Genomic DNA, 21,488 nt, shown 5'->3' on the forward strand with positions numbered 1-21,488 from the left:
CTTACCATCTGTCTAATAATAATAATAAAAAAAATAATGCTTCCAGGAACAGTGGGGCCCATACACACCAAACCCCAGTAATAACTCCCGTAGCAGAAAAGAAAGAAAGAAAGAAAGGAAGGAAGGAAGGAAGGAAGGAAGGAAGGAAGGAAGGAAGGAAGGAAGGAAGGAAGAAAGGAGGAAAGAAAGAGAAAAAAGAGCCATGGACCATCTGTATTATCCATCTTCCAGCCTTCTTTCTGATTTCTAATGGGAGGAAAGCAAGAGTCTAACAGGTAAATATGGTTAGATGGCTTGTTCACATTACTTATTCTCTCATTTATTTTAGCTTTCACAGAGCTAAATAACACTATGAGAAAAGATGAGGTGACCAGGAAAATAAGGTTAGTAGAAACATTTGTTTCACTTAGGTAAAACAGAACAGAGTTATTTTTATAATGTTCTCTGTGTCATTTTAAGGTTCGGTAGCCTCTTGTGCCATTAATGCAGTGAGAACAGAACTTACATGCTCTATTATAATGCACTAATCACTTCACATCAGTGTTTCCAGTTATTGTTACTGGATGATTAGTATAGTAGATTGCTAAGCCATATCCCATTACCTTTGATTTTACAAAATATTGTTGGCATTCATCATTGTTTCTTCACTATGAAATCACTGGCTGTAAGTGCTGGTCTCTGAGGGGAGAATTCATTCCTCATTTGTCACATGTCCTTACAACATGAATTTAAAAAATACATATGGCCTCACACTCTTCTGGTTTCTGGGAAGAACTTGTCTACTTAATTGAGTTTGAAAGGAGTAACTGAGCATACTGGCCTTGTTTACTTTTTGGAAACTGCCAGTTTATAAATAAGTTATTTTTTGTCTCCACCAAGGGAAGAGCCCAACACGGCAGATTTTCCCCACAGGGGAGGCCTACTATTTGTGGGGAGTCTGACTCTTATGTTGTTGGGGTGTATTAGTAGGTCCACATGGAATAAGTAAGCCATGCATACAAATAGGCTTATGAGCATCAACAGTGATATTTTGTTCTCCATCCGTTAGACTCCTTTGCCTACCTGCTGGTTTATTGTTAAAAAAAAAAAAAAAAAAGCATACACCCACACATATATGAAAAAGGAATGTCATTTAGTACTCTCAAGCCTCAGCAGTGCATCCAAATATAGTAATTGTCTAGGAAAGTAGAATTCAATTTTTCTATACTATGATTAACCGAGTGGTTACAAACACGTGTAGGCTCTGAGTTGGGTCTCCCTGTGTCTAGCTATGTAGCCCTGCTTAAACAACTCATCTAGCCTTTCTCAGCCTAGTGTCTTTACCTTTACATGCTAGTTGTTTTTGTACAAAATAAGGATTAAATTCCATAATGCATTCAGTGCAGCACCTACACAGAGGAAGTATTTGCAGTTACTGACTAGAATGGCCATTTTTGCTGCCCTTAACATTATTAAGGACGTTACTTCCTCTCAAATGTTTCTATGCCTGATTTTTTTAAAATCAGCAACACAGAAAGAAATGTTCTGGGAGGGAAGAGAAGGAGCAAATTTTATCACACGGAATGCAGAGAAATTTATTAATACTATTTCTTAGCATTTGTGTACCATTAGATAAAAGAAACCCACTCATGATTTCCAAAGTGTGTCACAACAAAATCCACCAGCTTGCCGGAGATGTTGACAGTCATTGTTATGGCTGGTGCAATCTCGCCCTCTGGTGACGGGAGAAGGTGATGCTTTGATTTCACAATTGGGTATCGTGACAAAGCCATAATCCTGTATTGAAATGAAAAGAAATGATATGTTGACCCCCCTCACTATATAATACATGCAGGAATTTAAAACTGAAAACATGTTAAGTAATAAGCAATGTGTCATACAACATGGATTCCATCGAGAGTAATAGTGTGACAAAAACAAAGTAGTCTATTCAGTTAATTTGTCTCTGCTATTTAGCATTGTCTATGTCACTAAGCACTATACTGCCAACTCCATTCCAGTAACATGAAGGGGGCAGAACTGATAATACCCAAAACCCAGGGGACAGGCAGTGGCACACCTGGAAGGACCTGTTAGAATGTGCAGGGACCTGGATTAAGCCCCTAATCCCCACCTGCTGGGCGGAAGCTCCACAAGTAGTGAAACAGTGCTGAAGCTCTCTCTCTCTTCCTCTCTCTCTCTCCCTTCCCATTCAACTTCTCTCTGCCTCTATAAAAATAAAATAAAATCTATACAAAAATCATTTTACTTGCATGTCGGTTTGGCAACATGTTTACATAAAAATCTCTAATATTAAGCAGTACACTTGGGAATGTGTGATCTGTCAGAAGGGACTCGAAGTAACAATATACATTTAAAAACTGTCCAATAACAATGTGAAAGCACACTGTCCCTCACTATAAGTTAGAGAGCTGCATAAAAAGGAGGAGCAGGACTCAGATCTCATCTAGCTTCCCTTCCCTAGCCTCATGGCCCTGTCATGGAGTCCTTCCAACAGAACCCTCCTTACAACAGTGGCATCTCACCACTATCTCACCACATCTCAGGCCCTCATGCTCTGTCCTACTTGTCCTTCCACGCTATAACATCTACCTATTATATGTCACTTGACTGACCAGAGGCACCTGACAGCTTAGTCTACTACTTCTGTTCTCCTAGTTGTTCTCATCCTATTAGGTGGCATCATATTCTATCAGATATTCATTTGAAAACTGTAATTGCCTGTGTTACTTCCTGGCTCCTGACATCTAAACCATTAGCTAGTCGTATCAGCTCTGCTCCAAAGCAGATTCTGAATTTACCCTCTTCTCTCCATCTCCATGACTCTAGCCATCTCTTAGTGGTGCTATTGTAGCTCTCTCATCACCTGTCTCCAAGCTCCTGTGCTTGCCCCTGGCAACCTGATCTTTCAGGAACTGCCAGAAAGATCTTTTTAAAAAGTAATTCAAGTCCTATGTACCTGTTCAAACTCCTCCAATGTTTTCCTGTCAAGCCCAAGTTAAATCAGTTTTTCAGCATGGATTACGGAGCTTTCTAAGATTAGATGTCCATCCTTGACCTGATTCATACCAGACCCTCCACAATCCCTACACTGTGACACATTAAGCTTGTTACTACTTCCAGTCTTTAGCCTGACAGTTCCCTCAGCAACTTCCACAGCTGGACACTGGATCTTCTCATCATGAAGTCTTTTGAGAGATCTTGCTGACCACCCCATCTAGAGTAGCACCCCCAATTGCCCTCTCCTTTTCTACATAGCACTGATCACTATCTCAAAGTATCATTTCATGTATACATTTTTATTCTCTATCATCACACTAGAATGTAAGCTCCAGGAAGACAGCATCCATGCCAGATACTAGTGCTATAACCTCAGCTCTGTCACTGAATGGTTTATAATGGTGAAGCACTGCAAACACCCAGCAACAAAGAAGTCATTACAACAACTACGGGGGGGGGGGGTTTGGGCTGTAGCCCAGCGGAATAAGCGCACATGGTGCGAAACTCGAGGACAGGCATTAGGAGCCCGGTTCAATCCCCCACCTACCCACCTGCAGGGGGGTCGCCTCACAAGTGGTGAAGCAGGTCTGCAGGTGTCTATCTTTCTCTCCCCATCTCTGTCTTCCCATCCTTTCTCCATTTCTCTCTGTCCTATCCGGCAACAACAACATCAATGACAACAATAATAATAACCACAACAATAAGAAAACAAGGGCAACAAAAAAGATAAATAAATAAATAAAATATTTTTTTAAACTATGGAACAGGCAGGTCTTCAGCACCCATTCAACCCCTAAGAAGCATCACTGTAGTATATTCATAGAACTTCCCCATGGTGTCTGGCTTGCACATGACATGTTCAGGATTAATGCCTACGGTACTCACCCCCAGGTGTGATCTCTTGTGCTTGGACCAAAGTCAGTATAGAATCCCAGTTTCTCCCCTAACCACATGGTTAAGTCATTGTTCCCAATAAAAGGTTTAGAAGCGTCACTCTCTAAAATAGTTATGAAATCTGCACCTGTTCAGAAAAAAGTACATATAGTTATTAGCATTATGAATCTTTGCTTTTACTCACGATTAAAAAAAATTCTATGAGTTACTCAAGTGCATTTTTTCAAATCTGAATCATCAAGGATTTGCCCATATTTATAATGTGGTTAAAACATGGCACACCTTGGAAGAATGTAGGAAACGGTAAAAGCAAAACGTTCCTAAAATTTCAAATAATTTTAGCATCTTTGTCAAATTTTCAAACAGGATTGATTTTATTTCTTAAATACATAATCTCAATACCCTCTCTCAAATACCCAATTTATGTGCAGAAACAATAGAATGGTGGTCAAAAGAGTTGTAATTCTGGGCAAACACTTCCAACGTATTGGAAGATTGTTGGTTTTTTCAGATTCTGATCAGAGCCTCTGAGACCTACACTCAACATGAATGAGCTAAGTGTCAAAGAAATCTTTGTGGCATTACAGTCAGTCATCCCATAGGTAGTTTCTTGGGCGATACACTTATTATCAGGAATAACCATAACAGTTTGTCTTCTGTTGTATCTTGTTCCACACTCCTTGTAGTTGTGCTAAGACCTAAACCATCCCACATATTCTAAAGGGAATTTCATGCAAAGATGAGCATGCCTGCGCACAGAAATAAATGCAGTTGGCCCTCAGGCACTTGAAAGCAATTTGCTCAAGTGAGCAGTATTCTGACCCACTTTTACCTTTTTATCAGACAGTTCTCTGGTCTGTAAATGTAAATGGGTCCCCAAGTGACAGGAGTCATCATCAGGGGCACCTCTAAGAACAAATGCATGACTAAAATCCCCTTCTGTCATTTGGTATGAATGAGCCTTTGTTCAGAATCAACTGAATTAATAGCTTTCAAACCAAGACAGATGTGATAATAGAGGCTTAACCAGTCCTCCTGCAGTTGCCCACCAGAGTAAAAGCCTTTCTAAGATACTAGTTTATGACCCAGCAAGCTCTCCTCCAGTTACTTATATACTTGCAGAGAATAGATGTAGCAATAGCATTTTCTCAGAACCTGGAGCCAATTCCAGTTAGACGTACCTGTCTGATTTAGCAGTTGCGCTGATCTTTCCAGACTAGACCATCCTTCATTGTCATAGCCAAACCTGAAAGGCCAGATGGCAGCTGAGACCTCTGTGGTTGGTGCCTGAAGGATTATTTTAATGGTAATTTAGGATGACTGTCAACAGTGACAATTTCCCTAACCCAGTTTTCAGCACCTCTCTTTCTCCCTCTATCTCCCCCCACCGCTTTTGTTAAAAGTTGTATTTGAGCAAAAGAATTTCCGTTGGCATTCTTCCACATTTAATTCTTGCTATTTGGTGGTCTCAAAATAAGATTCCTGTGAGCTTCTAGCTTAAACTTAGAAGTTAATGGGACATGCTGGGAAAATGAGTATAAGGTTTATAGCAGCAAAAGATCAGACACAACCTGATTGTATTTTCAACAGAAAAAGCAGGAAAGTGAAGGAGTAAATAAATCATGTCACATACACATGATGAGGGACTGCACGGTCCTGACAGGGCTATGTGGTCCTGTATGGCTAAGTCTCACAAAGATGATTTTGAGTGAATAAAAAAACAACGAAGTTGCAAAATATTTTTGCCAGACATTTTCTAAAGTTCAAAACGTGGAAATATTGTCTAGGGTTAAAGCATACCTGGCCCCCTGGTTCCAATAGCTTTCACTATGGATGGTCTCCTACTATGCTAGCAATAAATCAGTCCAGGAGCCTAGAAACTTTTTTTTTTAGTCTAGAAACTTTAAGAGCTCCTCTTCTGGGCCCATGTCAGAGAATGCTCTGCCCAATCCTATTTGTCCATCTCAAATGAGTACCAGTGGATCTACTATAGGGGTCTCATGAAAGTATGACTAAATTAGAATAAAGCCATTGCCACAACTGGAACATGAAGTGGGCCATACAAGGTCAGACTGAAACGAAGAAAGTTGCTGTGTAGCATTAAAAATTTAATGTGCAGGGGTCGGGCGGTAGCACAGTGGATTAAGCGCACGTGGTGCAAAGTGCAAGGACCAGAGTAAGGATTCCAGGTTGAGCCTCTGGCTCCGCTCCTACAAGGGAGTCACTTCACAGGTGGTGAGGCAGGTCTCCAAGTGTCTATCTTTCTCTCCCCCTGTCTGTCTTCCCCTCTTCTCTAAATTTCTCTCTGCCCTATCAAACAACAACGACACTGATAACGATAATAATAACCACAAGAATGATAAAAAAAAACAAAAAACAGGGCAACAAAAGGAAAAAAATGGCCTCCAGGAGCAGTGGACTTGTGGTGCAGGCACCAAGCCCCAGAAAAAAAGAAAAAAAAAACTTAATGTGCATGCTCTACCCATAAAACAAGTAGGACTTTCATTGCATGTATTTATTTATGAGACAGAATCAGAGTGTCACTCTGATACATGTGATGCTGGGGGCTGAACCCTGGGCCTCATGCTTGAGAGTCCAAGATCTTATTCACTGTACCAGCAGCTTCCAGGCTGTGAGACTTCCATTTTTATACAAGAAAGATTATTCAGTTTAGTGAATGTCATAGAAAAATAATGGAACCATCAACAAAGGCATCAAAATGATTGATTATATTCATCAAGCTATCTCATTTCCACCTTCTGTGCCCCATAAAGAATTCTGGTCCATAGTTCCAGAGGGATAAAGAATAGAGTTTCCAATGGAGAGGATGGAACACGAAACTCTGGTGGGAATTCTATGGAATTGTACTCCTATTATCTTACAATCATGTTAATCATTATTAAGTCCCTAACAAAAAATTTTAAAAGGAATTTTACTACAAATACAATAAAATTCTAAAATAATAGTTCTTTATTTTGTAACTTATTATGGAATTAAAAATACTTCCCATAACACAAATCATGAGCAGTCTGTCTTTAATAATGAATGTATCCTACCTATCTCACACCTGTGAGAATGGTAACATCAACAAAACAGGAAATGACAGGTGTTGGTGAGATTGTGGAGAAAAAGGGACTCTGCTACTCTGCTGATGGAAATGCACAAAGGTGCAGCCCCTTTGGAAGAGTGACTATATGGAAAGTCCTTAGATAAAAATGGGACTACTTAATAATCCAGCAACATCACTCTTGGGCATTTATTTAAGGGACGTGCAAACACTAACTAGAAGGGACATATGCACCCCTATGTTCATAGCTGTATTATCTACAATAGCCAAAGAGTAGAAGCAGCCTACGTGCTCATAGATAGATGACTGGATAAAGACATTATGGAAAATATACTCGATGGAATACTACTCTATAATCAAAAAAAAGATGATAATGTGACCATTGGAAAAAAAATGGGTAAAACTGAAGATGATTATGCTTAGTGAAATTAGTAAATAGAAGAAAGACAATTAACAGATTTGTTTCACTCACATGGAATCTAGAGAACTGATAACATGAACTTATAAAAACAAACAAACAAAAAGCCAAAAACAAATGGGGCTGGGATAACAGCATAATACTTATACATAAGACTTTCATGCCTGAGGCTCTGAGGTCCCAGGATCAGTCCCCAGCACCACATACCAGAGCTGAGTAGTGCTCTGGTCTATCTCTGTATCTTCCTTTCTGTATCTCTGTCATATTAATTAATTAATTAATTAATTAATTGTTTTTAAAAAACAGAAGCAAATTATTTCTAAGACTTTCTGAGAGTTATGGTGGTTATCTTTGGGAGATGTGAGGGTGGGGGCACAGAACTTTGGTGGTGGGTGTGGTGTGGAACTATACCCTGTAATTTTATAACCTTGTTATCTACTACTAATCACAAATAATAAATGAAAAAAAAAAGTGGATGTAGCAATTACAGAAGTCAGAACTCTCATCTTCTGCACCCCCCAAAATTTTGGCCCATAGTCCCAAAGGAATAAACAGTAGGGAAATTTCCAGTATAGGGGGATGGGACACAGAACTCTGGTGGTGGGAACTATATAGAACTATACCCCTATTATCTTACAATTGTGTATATCATTATTAAATCAGTAACAACAAATTTAAAAATAGTGGGTATGTCCTATCTCAAGAACTCAACTTCATTAAATAGTTTCACTATGTTATCAATCTGTGACCTGCAATTTAAGTGGACGGGATATAGGACTGTGAAGTCATTAGAACAAAGTCTAGAGTTCAGTTAAAATAGTGAGGTGTACAGATGAATGTATATACACATTTATCATATAAAAATCTCTATCAAAACTTTAGATGACTTACCCCTTTTCCTAATATCCTTTCATAGTTTTTATGCCGTAGTCCTAGTCCCAATAACCCCACACCAACAAGTAGCCACAAAACTAAACAGAAAGAAGAAATATCTTATTAGAAGTCAGATTTATCCTTAAAAATAATTATAGGGAGTCACTATATGTATTATCTAAGAGCTGTGTAAAAAAAAGGGGGGAAATGGAAATATCTAATTCTTAGGTCTATTTTCATGTATGGTAGGTATAAATATGTTAACCTTAAACCAAAGTTTTAAAAGAATTTCCCTAAAAAGGTTTCAAGAATTTTGAGATTAATGTAAGAATAAATCATATAGTTTAAAATAATACGCAGGAAACAAATCTTCATTATCAGGGATAAACAAAACAGAACAAGCTAATGGGCCTGAGGGTGGCTCAACTGGTGAAGAATATGCCGTACTATGCATGAGTCTCCATCACTGGTACCAAAGGAACTCCATGAATAATAGAACAGTGCTTTAGTGTTCCTCCCTTTGCCTCTTTCCCCACCCTTACTCTCCGTCTCAAAAACAGAGTAAAACTTGGGCTGAGGAAGAGAATCAACAGTATCATGTCTGTATGGCCCTCTAGCTTATTTGTCCTTGATACCTCATTAACACACACACACACACCCTGCAGTACCAAATCCACAAATACTTCAGATATTGGTAGTTTTAGAATTAGAAGATAAATTCAGCATGGATAACGCAGTTTGACACCCCCCCCCCCCACCAGCAGGGGCAGTCGCTTCACAAGCAGTGAAGCAGGTCTGTAGGAGTTTATCTTTCTCTCCCCCCTTCTGTCTTCCCTTCCTCTCGCGATTTCTCTCTGTCCTATCCAACAACAGTAGCAATGGCAACAATAACAATAATAACAACAAGGGCAACAACAGGGGCAACAAAATGGGAAAAAATGGCCTCGAGGAGCAGTGGATTCGTAGTTCAGGCACCAAGCCCCAGAGATAATCCTGGAGGCAATAAATAAATAAATAAGAATATTTAATATAATAACTAAAAATATGAGGTGAAATTAATAGTCAGGAAAATCTGTTCAAAATGCAAACATAGTTCTAGAAATAAAATTATATTAATAATTATAGTAAGTGAAATTACAAACTCAATCAACAAGCTAAACAACAAATCATACAAAGCTAAATAGAAAACTACTAGAAGAAAGCATTTAAAAATTCTACTAGTGGGGGCTGAGTGGTGGTACATGGTGTTAAGCGCACAAAGTACAAAGCACAGGGACTCACTCAAAGATCCCAGTCTGAGCCCCCAGCTCCCCCCCTGCAGGGCGTTGCTTCACAAGTGTTGAAGCAGGCCTACCGGTGTCTACCTTTCTCTCTCTCCCTCTCTATCTTCCCTTTCCCTCTCAATCTCTCTGTCCTTTCCAAAAAATATGAAAAAAAAAAAAAAGGTCACAGGAGCAATGGATTCATAGTGCAGGCACCAAGCCCCAGCAATAATCCTGGAGGCAAATATATATATCATATATCATTATCACATATCACATATCATATAACATATAATATAATGTATGACATATAACATATACTATATGACATATAACACATAACATATTATATATATATATGTTAAATCATCTTACCTATCTTAAAAGTGAAACAAAACTGATACAGAATATTTAGAACTAAAATAACTTAGCATCTGAGACCTGCTTTAAAATAGGCACAAGAAATAGGGAAGATAGCGATTAACAACATTGGCAAAATGTTAACAATTATTGGAACCAGGTAAAATTGTCCATGAAGGTTTAGTGTATTCTTTAATTTCACTTGTTCAAAAGTGTGTTTCTATAAAACATTCTTTACAAAAGAAAGCAAATTGGAAGTTCTTGGGGCAGGATTATGGAGTAGTAGCCTCAGAAAAGACCACACCCAGGATGAACTAGATAAAACAACAAAAAGATACACAGAACCTCATCACATTACAATTGGAACTTCTGAAGAAATGCACTTAGCCACAGGTGGGCACAGGTGTGTGTGGAAAGGAGTGTGAGAGAAACTCAAGACAAAAACAGCTTAAAAGAAGAGCCAGAAGCCGACAGCCTGTGCCCAGCGCCATTTTGGTAGCTACATAGCAAAACACAGGCCCAGACCCAAGAAAGCAGGAACCAATCAGGAAAAACTTGGTCAAAAACTAAAGCTGTGGTGGCCAGCTTGGCCATGTTACAATGTGCAAGGAAGGACTTGGGTTCGAGCCCCCAGTCCCCACCTGCAGCTAGAAAGCTTTGTGAGTGGCGAAGTAGTGCTGCAGGTGTCTCTCTTTTCTCTCCCTCTTCATATTCCCCAACCCTCTTGATTTCTGGCTGTCTCTATCCAAGAGGTGGAGTTATGGCTTATGTAAGAGGCCTCAACTGCCAAAAACACCTTGGAGAAAAAAGGAAATAATCAGTTATTATACTCTCCAACTTCAGTTATACGACAAAGCAGTAGTGATTAAACAGTGTGGTACTGGAATAAAAATGGACACTTGGATCAATGGAATAGAATCAACAACCCAGATGTGAGCCCACAAAAATACAGCTACCTAATATAAGACAAAGGGGCCAAAACCATTCAATGGGAGGGTGGGGTAGGGGTGGGGGATTTCCTCAATAAATGGTGCTGGGAAAACTGGACATACATAGAAAATTGAAACTAGGCCACTCCTTTACAGCACATATCAAAATCAGACCCAAATTTTATCAAAGATCCGAATATTAGACCAGAAACTCTAAAATTTCAATTTTTGTCTCACCTCAGAACTTGGAACAGTGTTGAGTGGAATGAGTTAGGAAGACGGGGATGAATACCTGATGACTTCACTTGTATGTGGAACTTGGGAGACAGGGACAGAAAGGGAAAATAAAGGGTGAAACTTGAAACTTGAACTGGGTGTGGTATACTACCTCAAAGCATGGGGCTCTGGGAGAGAGTGGAGGGGGGTTTGGGGGGAGGTGAGGTGAGTGCTGAGGTTCTAAGTTGGTGGTGAGAGTGTTTTGCAGACATTGGTCATGCGGAGATGGGAAATTATGCCCATGTGTACACAACTGTGTTGCAAACCATTAACCACTGTAATAAAATGGGAAGGAAATATACTTACAAAATTTCATGTATTGTTCACTCTTTCTGAGAAGCACTTTAGGACTGCTTTTTGTTTGAAGAAGAAAGTCAAGGCTTTTCTTAGGACCAAATAACATATTCAGCCCAATAACTAGCATCACTATCCCTTTTTAGAAAAAGAGAAAGAATATATCATATTACAATCCCCCCCAAAGCCTTCCAACAGTACATTCTAGGTACCAAGACTTCATTTAATTGGAATACCCTAAAAATTCAGTTTTTTCATTTAATTTATCTCAATGACTGAATAACTGCTATTTTAGTACTTTTGGTAATTGAGCCAATAATAATAAATCAGCTAGGGCTCTAGAAACTAAGAGGACCCCAGGCTTTACCCGATGAGATAATTTTTTTAAATTTTTTATTTATAAAAAGGAAACCTTGACAAAACCATAGGATAAGAGGCCTGATGAGAGATTTTTTAAAATCTGCTAAGTGTTTCCTAATCATTAGCTTGCCAATAGTGCATTTGGCTGACCATTCCGTTGGGCAGGGGAGGTCGGAGTACATGAGAAAGGAGCCTTCTCAAATGTCCTGGAAACTCAGACCATTCCTGCGATGAGACCACATATGCAGGAAGTTAGATCCAAGGGAGAAACATTGGTACTCAGTATAGTGGTGTTGGTGGTACTAATTCCAGAATGAGATGTGGGTATTCTGTACATAAGTCCTCACAGAGGTACATATTAGAACTCATACTGTGCCAGTCAGTGAATGCATCTGGGATGTGTTACCATGTAACTTGTATGTGAAGCTTACATACTTTGAAATTTTATATAGCAAAACTGGAAACTGGTAGAATTGAACAGTTTGTAAACAATGAAATCTCAGGTAAAAGTAAAGCCTAAGTGAAAGGCTAGCAAACAAAACTGTATATGCAGTTTCCAGGTATATCAGGAAAAATCTAGGCAATAAATGTGTAGCTAAATTCTGATTTAATACTGATTTATTTCTATTGTTTTAAAGGTGACTGTGAACATTACCAATGTTCCTAAGTTTGTGTGCCTTAGCAATGTAATGTCACTTTTCAAAATTTCCCAGTGAAGCTATAATAAAACACTGTTTCTGAAACCCCATAAACAGAAGCAATCCAAAAAGTGCATCATTCATGGCATTCTAATGGCACAAATTTATGCTTAGAATGGCTCTTACTTTCATTCATTTTCTCCACGTAGTAGACCCCTAAGCAAGCTGAAGTAAGAAGAGAGCAGGGCATTGGACAAGAAGATAGAGCAGGACAGAGTATATACACCTGAAAGAAACCAAAAGAAGCATAAAGTTTGCAAAGCCAAGCTAATCACAGGAGTGCAGCAACATATATCTCTAAAGATGCAAAAACTTGGGCATTCACTAGAAGTATTAAATTCTCAAAAGTTGTTTAAAATATTTGTTAGCTGTCAAGCTCAAGTAAAAATTACTAATGTCATGTGCCCATAGAAACATACCTAAAATAGACTTCCTAGCTTCTTCTCACCTTAAGATCCCTATTCTCATCTGTTCTAGTCATATATTTTGGTTCCTATTTATTAAACCTGTTGTCCTGCTTTATATCTTAACATCTTTCAGCCACCAAGCTGCAGATGCTACTATGATTCCATCCTGAAATCCCTGGGCAGATGACCTCACCAGTGTGTCTTGCAACCTCACCTCTCCAGAGCCCTAATCCATTACAGAAAGATAGAAAATAGGCAGGGGGTATAGGTCAATCTGCCAACATCCATGTCCCCCAGAGAAGCAGTTAAAGAAGCCAGAACTTCCACCTTCTGCACCCTAAGAAGAATTCTGGTCCATACTCCCAGAGAAGAAGAAATATTAGGGGAATATCACCAGTGGGCTCTAAACTCCAATTCCACTAGGACCCAGAGAAAGAAGAAAAAAGGAAGGACACTCGGAAGTAGTAAGAGGTATAGGTGTGACTTAGAAAGGAAGAGAAGGCAGCACCATTCAACCCACATCTGTGATCTTAGAAAACGACTGCAGTTTCCAATGGAGGGAAATGGGGACATGGTCCTCTGGTGGTGTGAATGGTATGAAGCTATACCCCTGTTATCTTACAATTCCGTAAATATTAAATCACTAACAAAAATAAATAAGTAATGCCTCACTGTAACTAAAAATGTATTCTTCTAAACCGACTTGTCCTGACAGATGTGTAGCTCATGGAGTAGAGTCCTTTAAGCAAAAAATGTTCAGTATTTCAATGTGTAACAAAGGCACAGAGGGGGGCAGTGGGAAGCACTGCAAAGGGACATGGGTAAAACCTAGACTTTTGTGCATCCCTCACTCCAACTATAATTCCATCTAATCCACAAATGTCTATCAAGACCTCATATGTTTGACATGGTTCCTGAACCTGGATCTACAGGTAGGTGAGTGAAAAAACATGACCCTGGCTCTCAAAATATTTAATCTATTCAAGGAGACAGATAATTACAAATATAACTATCCTAACGGTCCTAAAACCTCACTAAACTACAGCCCCAAGTGGGCAAGACACTGAGTCTCTTAAATCTCCTATACTTGTGATTGTGCTGGGAACACAGTTGGTACACAGTGCCTTTTTAAATAAACAAATCAAGAAACAAATGTATGAACATAAAAGAGATGAGTCTCCTGATAACATTCTTTGTTTGTTTGTCTCTTTGTTTTTCAAAGATTTTTATCCTGGATCTTCTGAATTGCTTTACATAAAACACACAGGTTATATTTGATTTCAGTATGCCTGGTACACATCAGTAATTTCACTACTGCTAGAAATAATTCTTTTATAGTAAAATGAGCTAATTTTAAGAAATTTAATTCTAGTATACAAGTTTATAGCCCCTAAAGTGTAAAATGCATGTATTCTGAGATTTGGGAATTTACCATGTATGTTTTTTGCATATGCATTCTACTGGTAAACATGTGGTTTAAAAAAGTCTTAGGTAAAATTCAGGAAAACAAAAAAATCATAATTCCCATGATTATTTATAACCTACCATTGAAGTGACACTGTGAGCAACATAAGAATACCCTTTCCAAACATGTCATATAATGCAAATGTTACATGGTATTTTCTTATTATGTACTAAGCTTTCACTTTCATGAAAAGTTCACTTAAAAGATCTCTTTCTATTTGAAAAAGTCAGCCTGGGGGGGCCGAGTGGTAGCACAGCAGGTTAAGTGCAAAGTGCAAGGACTGGCGCAAGGATCCCAGTTTGAGCCCCCGGCTCCCCACCTGCAGGGGGGTCGCTTCACAGACAGTGAAGCAGGTCTGCAGGTGTCTGTCTTTCTCTCCTCCTCTGTCTTCCCCATCTCTCTCGATTTCTCCCTGTCATATCCAAAAACAACAATGATAATAACAATAACAACTACAATAACAACAATAAGTAACAAAAGGAAAAAAATAGCCTCCAGGAACAGTGGATTTGTAGTGCAGGCACCAAGCCCCAGCAATAACACTGTAGGCAAAAAAAGAAAGAAAGAAAGAAAGAAAGAAAGAAAGAAAGAAAGAAAGAAAGAAAGAAAGAAAGAAAGGAGAGAAAGTCAGCCAAAAAAAAAAAAAGTCAGTCAGAAAAAAGAAAAAGTCAGGAGTGATGACAAAATTAATTAAATTAAAAAAAAAACTTTAAAGTCTTGAGCTATGGTTTATAAGCCTCTATGCATACAGTTCCACACCTATTCAAATGTATGTCACCATACCAAGGTCACCACCAACATCTCTTCATCTCTCTCCACTGAACCTTCTGCATTTAAAGCAGCTTTTCTTTGAATCAAGAGAAACAGTGTTAATGAGAAAGATGAGATTTACTCATTTTTTTTCCACAGTCATGTAAATGCTAAATCCCAGTCAGTCCTAAAGGGTATTTTTGCACAGTGACTTTAATCGAGACCTTTCAAATGTACTCACCCAAAAGTATATCAGATCTTTCTCTAGCATAAACACCTCCTGGAACAAATTTAAATGCTGTGCACCATGCACAGAAAAAGATTTCCGCAAGATAAAATGCCATGCCAATGGTCATGGACTTCCCAGGGTTCAGTCCTGAGCTAATAAGGCGTCCCAGCACTGGAGGCCACACAGACGCTGTGAAGAGCGCGAGCACACTGCCAGATATAGCTGCTGCCCATGTAGGCAGGAAAAGAAGCCCTGCAGCAGAAGCCACTCCTGTTTGAATGAGAGAAAAAAAAAAAAAAGACTCAGGAAGGAATGCAGCAATAGTCTCTTCCATCATCTACATAGATACATACAAATCTAAAAAAAACTACAGACATTTGTAAACAGAAGGACCTTAAAGGCATGCTGATCCAATCTCCAGACTGATGACAAATAGGCCCAGCAAGGTTGACGAGACTTGCTCAAGGTCACAGAACTAGTAGCTCTGCACAAGTGGAAGTAAAATGTAGGTCTAGGAAATCTCAGTGCATACAGGGATGCCAAGTGAGGGAAGACAGTATTTTTAAGTTCTTTGTTTTAAGATGTAATGGCAATAAGCTGAAGAGACAAAGTAACTGTAATATCCAGAATATGTCCATCTAATTTGGCCTGTCAGACCTAGAGCATTAGCAGATACATTGGGTCAGTGGTTTATAGAATATTTTTGTTATAAAACTTTCTAAAGGAATGTCCACTCATTTAAGTACTGCTTCCTGTTTTACAATCTGTAAATGGCCTTTCCCTTGTGTACCATCTTGAAAGAAAATGTAGTGATATAATAGTAGAGACCCTGTTTTTAGCAATCCTACAGTTAGTTCTTTTATTATCCTATAGTCTGGCAGGTGTTGGGTGCTGTGCAACTATCTGGTTCCCAGTAGGCTTTTAGTAAATACTCATTTATCTGTTGAATCAATCTTGAAGGAATACAAGATTTCTGTCAGGGGTCAGGCAGTGGTGCACTGGGTTAAAACCCCCCTTCAAGGATCCCAGTTTGAGCCCTTGGCTCCCCTAGGGGGTAGCTTCACAAGTAGTGAAGCAGGTCTGCAGGTGTTTATCTTCCCCTCCCCTCTCAGTTTCTCTCTGTTCTGTCCAATAAAACAGGGGGGTTGGTGGGGGGGAGGGGAGGGAGGCCACAAGGAGCAGCAGATTCGTAGTGCAGGCACCAAGCCCCAGCAATAACCCTGGAGGCAAAAAAAAAAAAAAAAAAAAAGGATTTCTCTCAATTCCCACAGAATCCATATTGAGACAACAAACACATCAGGGTTTTTAGGTAAAAAAGTCTTTTTGTATAACCGCTATATCTCCCTAGATCTATTTTCAAATAAAATAATAGAGACAGAGTCAGAGACAAAAAGAGAAAGGAGACACTGCAAGCACCACTCCACCATGCACGGAGCTTCCATGTGGTGGCCCTGGGTTCAAACACAGATCCTTGCTTTGCTCTACCAGTGAGCTATCTGCTGAGCCCTTAACAGTTTTGTTTTGTTTTGTTTTGTTTTAAGAATGACTACTAGTTTGATTTTCTGCTCTAACGTCATTAGGATGACCAAGATGCATCTGAAGGGCAAGGAAACATCTCTTCAAGTTGCTCTGGACTGTTACTAATTTTATTTTTAGTTTCTAACTTTAAGTTGGCTATGTATTATTAAATTCACTAAAATTATACTTTAAGCCATCAATTCAAAACATTTGAATATTTTTCATTTATTTTTTGGCACAGGATAGAGAAGAAGAGAGAGAGAGAACCAGAGCAACACTCTGGCACATGGGATGCTGGGGATCAAATCTGGGACCTCATACTACCTGAGTTTAGTATCTTACTCACTGAGCCACCTCCTGGACCCAAATTCAAAACTTTAAAGATAGAAAAAGTCCTTCTGGCCTTGGACACTCTCTAACATCCCTCAGTGAAGACCATCGGTGTCACATATATGTAGAGACAGCATATGTATAGAAATCTGTGTGTGCCACTTGGTCATTTTCACTTAACTGTTTCTTTTTTTTTAATTTCTTAAATTATCTTTATTTATTGAATGGAGACCACCAGAAATCAAGAGGGTAAGGGAGATAGAAAGGGAGAGAGAAAAAGAGAGACACCTGCAGAGAGAAAAAGAGAGACACCTGCAGCCCTGCTTCACCATTTGCAAAACTTTCCCTCTGCAGGTGGAGACCGGAGGCTCGAACCCGGGTCCTTGAGCACTGTAACATGTGTGCTCAACCAGGTGCGCCATCACCCAGTCCCTTTCACTTAACTGTTTCATCTTAGTCGTACTTTGTTTTGTTTTGCTTTTGTCATCAAGGTTATCTCTGGGGCTTAGTGTCTGCTTGACTCTACTATTCCCAGTGGCCATTTTTTTTCCCTTTTCGTTAGAGCGTGAGACTCAGATACAGAAAAGAGAGGCAGAGGGATAAGGAGAGATAGCACAGCACCACCCCACCACTCATGAAGCTTCCCCCTACATGATGGACGGGCACTGGACCTGAGGCCTCAAGCATGGTAATGTGTGTGCTCTACCACATGAGCCTCCTCCAAGGCCCCTTCATCTTAGCTGTTTGTCTGGTTAAAACTGAGTTCTGATATTCTTTTTATTATTATTATTATTATTAGGAAGAGAGAAAAGTACAGAGAGAAAATCCAGAGCACTGCTCAGCTCTGGCTTATGGTGGGGCTGGGGATTGAACCTGGGGTCTCAGAGCCTCAGGCACGAAAGTCTTTTGCATAACCATTATGTTGTTTCCCCAGCCTCAAGTTCCAATATTCTTCAAATCTTTATAGCACCTAAGATACCAAGCAGAATTAGTGCTAATGAATATCCTAATAATAGGGAAAATAACTAACATGTTAGTTTCATTTTTTCACATAAAACTCTTAATGCTTTCTTGTGATCACAAGGAACAAATGAGAAATTCTTTAATGCTGAAAGCTGAAATTAATAAAAGCAGATGCTACAACTATGACAATCTCAGGTTGCTAGACTGTCAGTTTAAGGACTTTAATTTTAGTGTCTACATACTGACCTGTCTACTCTTGACTATGTGGGATTTTCTTGCCACACCTCAGTTTCCTCACCTATGCATGCAGACAACCATTCAGTTCTGACCATGGCAGCTTTCAACCAAATGGTTCTACATTTGGAGAAGGTGACTTGGCCAAACCAACTCTACTGAACACAGCTGCCACTTTTGGATGATTTCCTTTTCTACTGCAGAGGTCAGTCCCTGTGGACAGATTAGTACCTTAGCTTCTTCAAGAGGCTCCCTGAGACTAGAGCTTAAGAGTCAGCAGTTTTTCCTCTACCCCCAGCAGAGAAATGGATGTGCTACTACCAGCAGTGGTAGCCAATAAATGCCAAACCACTAGTAAAGTATGCCCAATATGCTGGTTGATCTCTTATCCAGACTGATGTCCACACATTCACCCACCTTCGGGTTTTCTTCAGCTATATACTGGTAGGGTATTTCTATGCTTTGTTGCTCTTTAAATAGTTGCTTTAAGGGAGTGTGGTTCATTTGTGACTATTCTGCATGACATCATCTCCAAAAGGCAACACATTAGTTTTCAACAGATCAAGTTTTTCATTCAGTAAAATTGTACATACACTCTACAGTACATTGGGACTCTATCAATGCTTTTATCCTGCTGACGTCTTTTTTTGTTTGTGTAGTTTTAGAGATAAAATCCAGAACCCAGGGACTCATACATGCAAAGCATACCCTATACCACTGAGTATATGTGGTCCCAGTCTGTGTCTTTTTAAAAATAGAACTTTGACTCTATTAATTTAACCACAAAAATATTTAAAGCTCCAGTATCTTTGCATTTATGAAATTCTACTGGTCACTGCCATAATTTATTGCATGGTGAAACCCAGTTGAGACTGCAGGGCAAAATTGTACAATGAAAAAACAACAGTGATTTCATCTTTTAGATTCTTCTTTATAGCAAGATTTCCAGAGATGAATTACATTGACAAGTGGCACCATTTTTGATAATTGTGAGTTCCAACTTATTTCAGGTGAGCAGGCAATCAGAGGGAGTGAAGCTCATGAACTATGGTTCTGCTTTCCTCCCTCCCTATGATTTATAGCCTAGTAGAAACTAAAAATCATCTTGCCCTAGGTATTTTGCTCATGCAAAATACTCTTTAATACTTAGGCAACAGAAAATCTAGATTAGGCTTAACTCTCAAGGCTATGGCATTATGTTTCTAGGAAAAATAAGAAGATCCTCAAAAGTCCCTCTTTTCTGTTCTTTGACAAACAGCTTAAGTTTTGTGGACACTGGTTTTCCTATGTTTAAAGTAAGGCTGCTTTGTACCTACCCAGTAAATATTTTATTTATACACCACGAGAAAAGACAACATGTAAACACTGAACAAGCTTTCAATGTTTTGAACATTTATAGAAAGTTTGAAAGAGTGTCTTTCAAATTTTCCCCAATTGCACCCAGATTAAAAAGCTGTAGATGTGCATTCAAATGCAGCATTAGCAAAGTTCATGACCATTTTCTTGAGTCTCATAAGGCATGTCTCTAATGAGAAGAAAGTTACTCTAGTATTCACACGTTTCCACAGACCTACCCTATGGGATGTGACCAGAAAAGAGACAAGCAAGTAAAGACAGCTCAGTGCCACTACAACAGTTTGCACAGACAGCTCCAGAAGAACAAGAAGCTGGTTTGTCTCATTGTTTGAGCAATCTACTTAAACAAGTCTCGACACAAGAGAGACGGTGCTTAAGTTGTACAGAAATTATCTGTGTTATTCAACCCATATCTCCAATAGAGTCTCACGAACCTAACCACAGCATCTAGTGCAACACTCTGCACTGCCTGCTTAATTTGTAGGGGTATATGTGTGTGCATTCTCAGAAAAACCAAATGCTGTATTTGCTCTTATTATCAATTTCTATTCTTTAAGGGGAATGAGTGAAAAATAGCATAATTTAGTCACAGGAAAAATCAGTAGATCGCTCCTGAAAATATGATTACTTTACCTGTATCCTATGATCCTAAGGATGTGCCTGTGTAGAGATAGCCCACGTCTCTGAATATATAAACATGAACCCCAAAGCTGGGTAGAGAGGTAAGGTACTAAATTGTTTCATTATAAAAGAGAAAGGAGAATTGAGTTCCATTACAGAATCCCTAAGGAGAGCATATCTGAAAATCAGAGCAGCAAAAAATTCTTGGAGGGGGAAGGATGTGCTCTCCATCTGCTATAAGACAATTTATGTCAGCATAGGGGAAAATATGACAGTTATAGAATGAAAGAGATTTTGAAGTGGGAGGAAGCAAGGGACTGGAACCAGTAGACACTGGTGACCATAGTGGTATCTGGAGTGAATTTGTTGCAGTGGGTTATAATAGTCTGCTTGGCATCAGTATAAACTTGTATGGCTGCTTCAGTCACCTACTTCCAGTGCAGGTACACATGTCTGCAAATAAAATTAACAACCAAGCTGAATAACTGGTAGGTAAACTCCACATACCTGTAGCCCACCAGATTAAACTGCTACCAGGAAACCATGAACAAGTTGAAAGCACCAATCCACTCCCCAAGCCCAATAGAATTACACCTCTGCAAAAAAAAAAAAAAAAAAAAAGAAAAGGGAGGGGGGCATGCTGTAAAACATCTGACATTATTAATAAGCAAATGACCCCAATATAAAGTAGAAATATATCTCCTATCTCAAGGCACATTTAAGAGAATATATGAATGGGGGGGTAGTGTACCTGGTTAAGTACACACATTACAGTGTACAAGGACCCCGGTTCAAGCCCCTGGTCCTCACCTGCAGGGGGGAAGCTTCACAAGTAGTGATGTAGGTCTGCCGGTTTCTCTCTGTCTCTATCCCTAGCTCTTCTTTCCCTCTCAATTTCTATCTCTATCCAACAATAAATGAAAAAATTTAAAAAGAGAGAATATATATAATAAGACCTCATTGGGAACCAATGCTATAGATATTCAGAATATTCAAGTAACAGCAATGGTGCATAGAAACTGATAGAAAAAGAAGCAAGTCCAAAATGGAGTCACTTGTGCTAAACCTACCAAAACTTAACACTTAGCATAACTAGAATAACAACCTTCCCCTAAACTATAGGCTTAGCTGGGTAATGTAAAGTTTTTCATTTAACACCAATGAGTTAATCTTTTTCATTGCCC

General features: G+C 39.2%; 1 protein-coding gene across 3 annotated transcripts in view; it reads right to left on the minus strand.

Moving 5' to 3' along the window:
• CWH43 (cell wall biogenesis 43 C-terminal homolog) overlaps positions 1 to 21,488 on the minus strand; it is a 67,166-nt gene that overhangs the window by 32,891 nt on the left and 12,787 nt on the right. For 2 of the 3 annotated variants that reach the window (XM_007539697.2, XM_060188074.1), the window contains 7 exons: positions 20,812 to 20,900; positions 15,295 to 15,552; positions 11,386 to 11,511; positions 8,271 to 8,350; positions 5,076 to 5,181; positions 3,886 to 4,021; positions 1,627 to 1,776 (listed from right to left, as the gene is read on the minus strand). In XM_007539697.2, the coding sequence (XP_007539759.2) occupies positions 1,627 to 1,776; positions 3,886 to 4,021; positions 5,076 to 5,181; positions 8,271 to 8,350; positions 11,386 to 11,511; positions 15,295 to 15,552; positions 20,812 to 20,900 (945 nt within the window). The remainder of the gene's footprint in view (positions 1 to 1,626; positions 1,777 to 3,885; positions 4,022 to 5,075; positions 5,182 to 8,270; positions 8,351 to 11,385; positions 11,512 to 15,294; positions 15,553 to 20,811; positions 20,901 to 21,488) is intronic. The other variant, XM_060188073.1, reaches the window with a different exon arrangement.

The sequence above is a fragment of the Erinaceus europaeus genome, chromosome 3, assembly GCF_950295315.1.
Source record: "Erinaceus europaeus chromosome 3, mEriEur2.1, whole genome shotgun sequence".
NCBI classification, from domain to species: Eukaryota; Metazoa; Chordata; class Mammalia; order Eulipotyphla; family Erinaceidae; genus Erinaceus; species Erinaceus europaeus.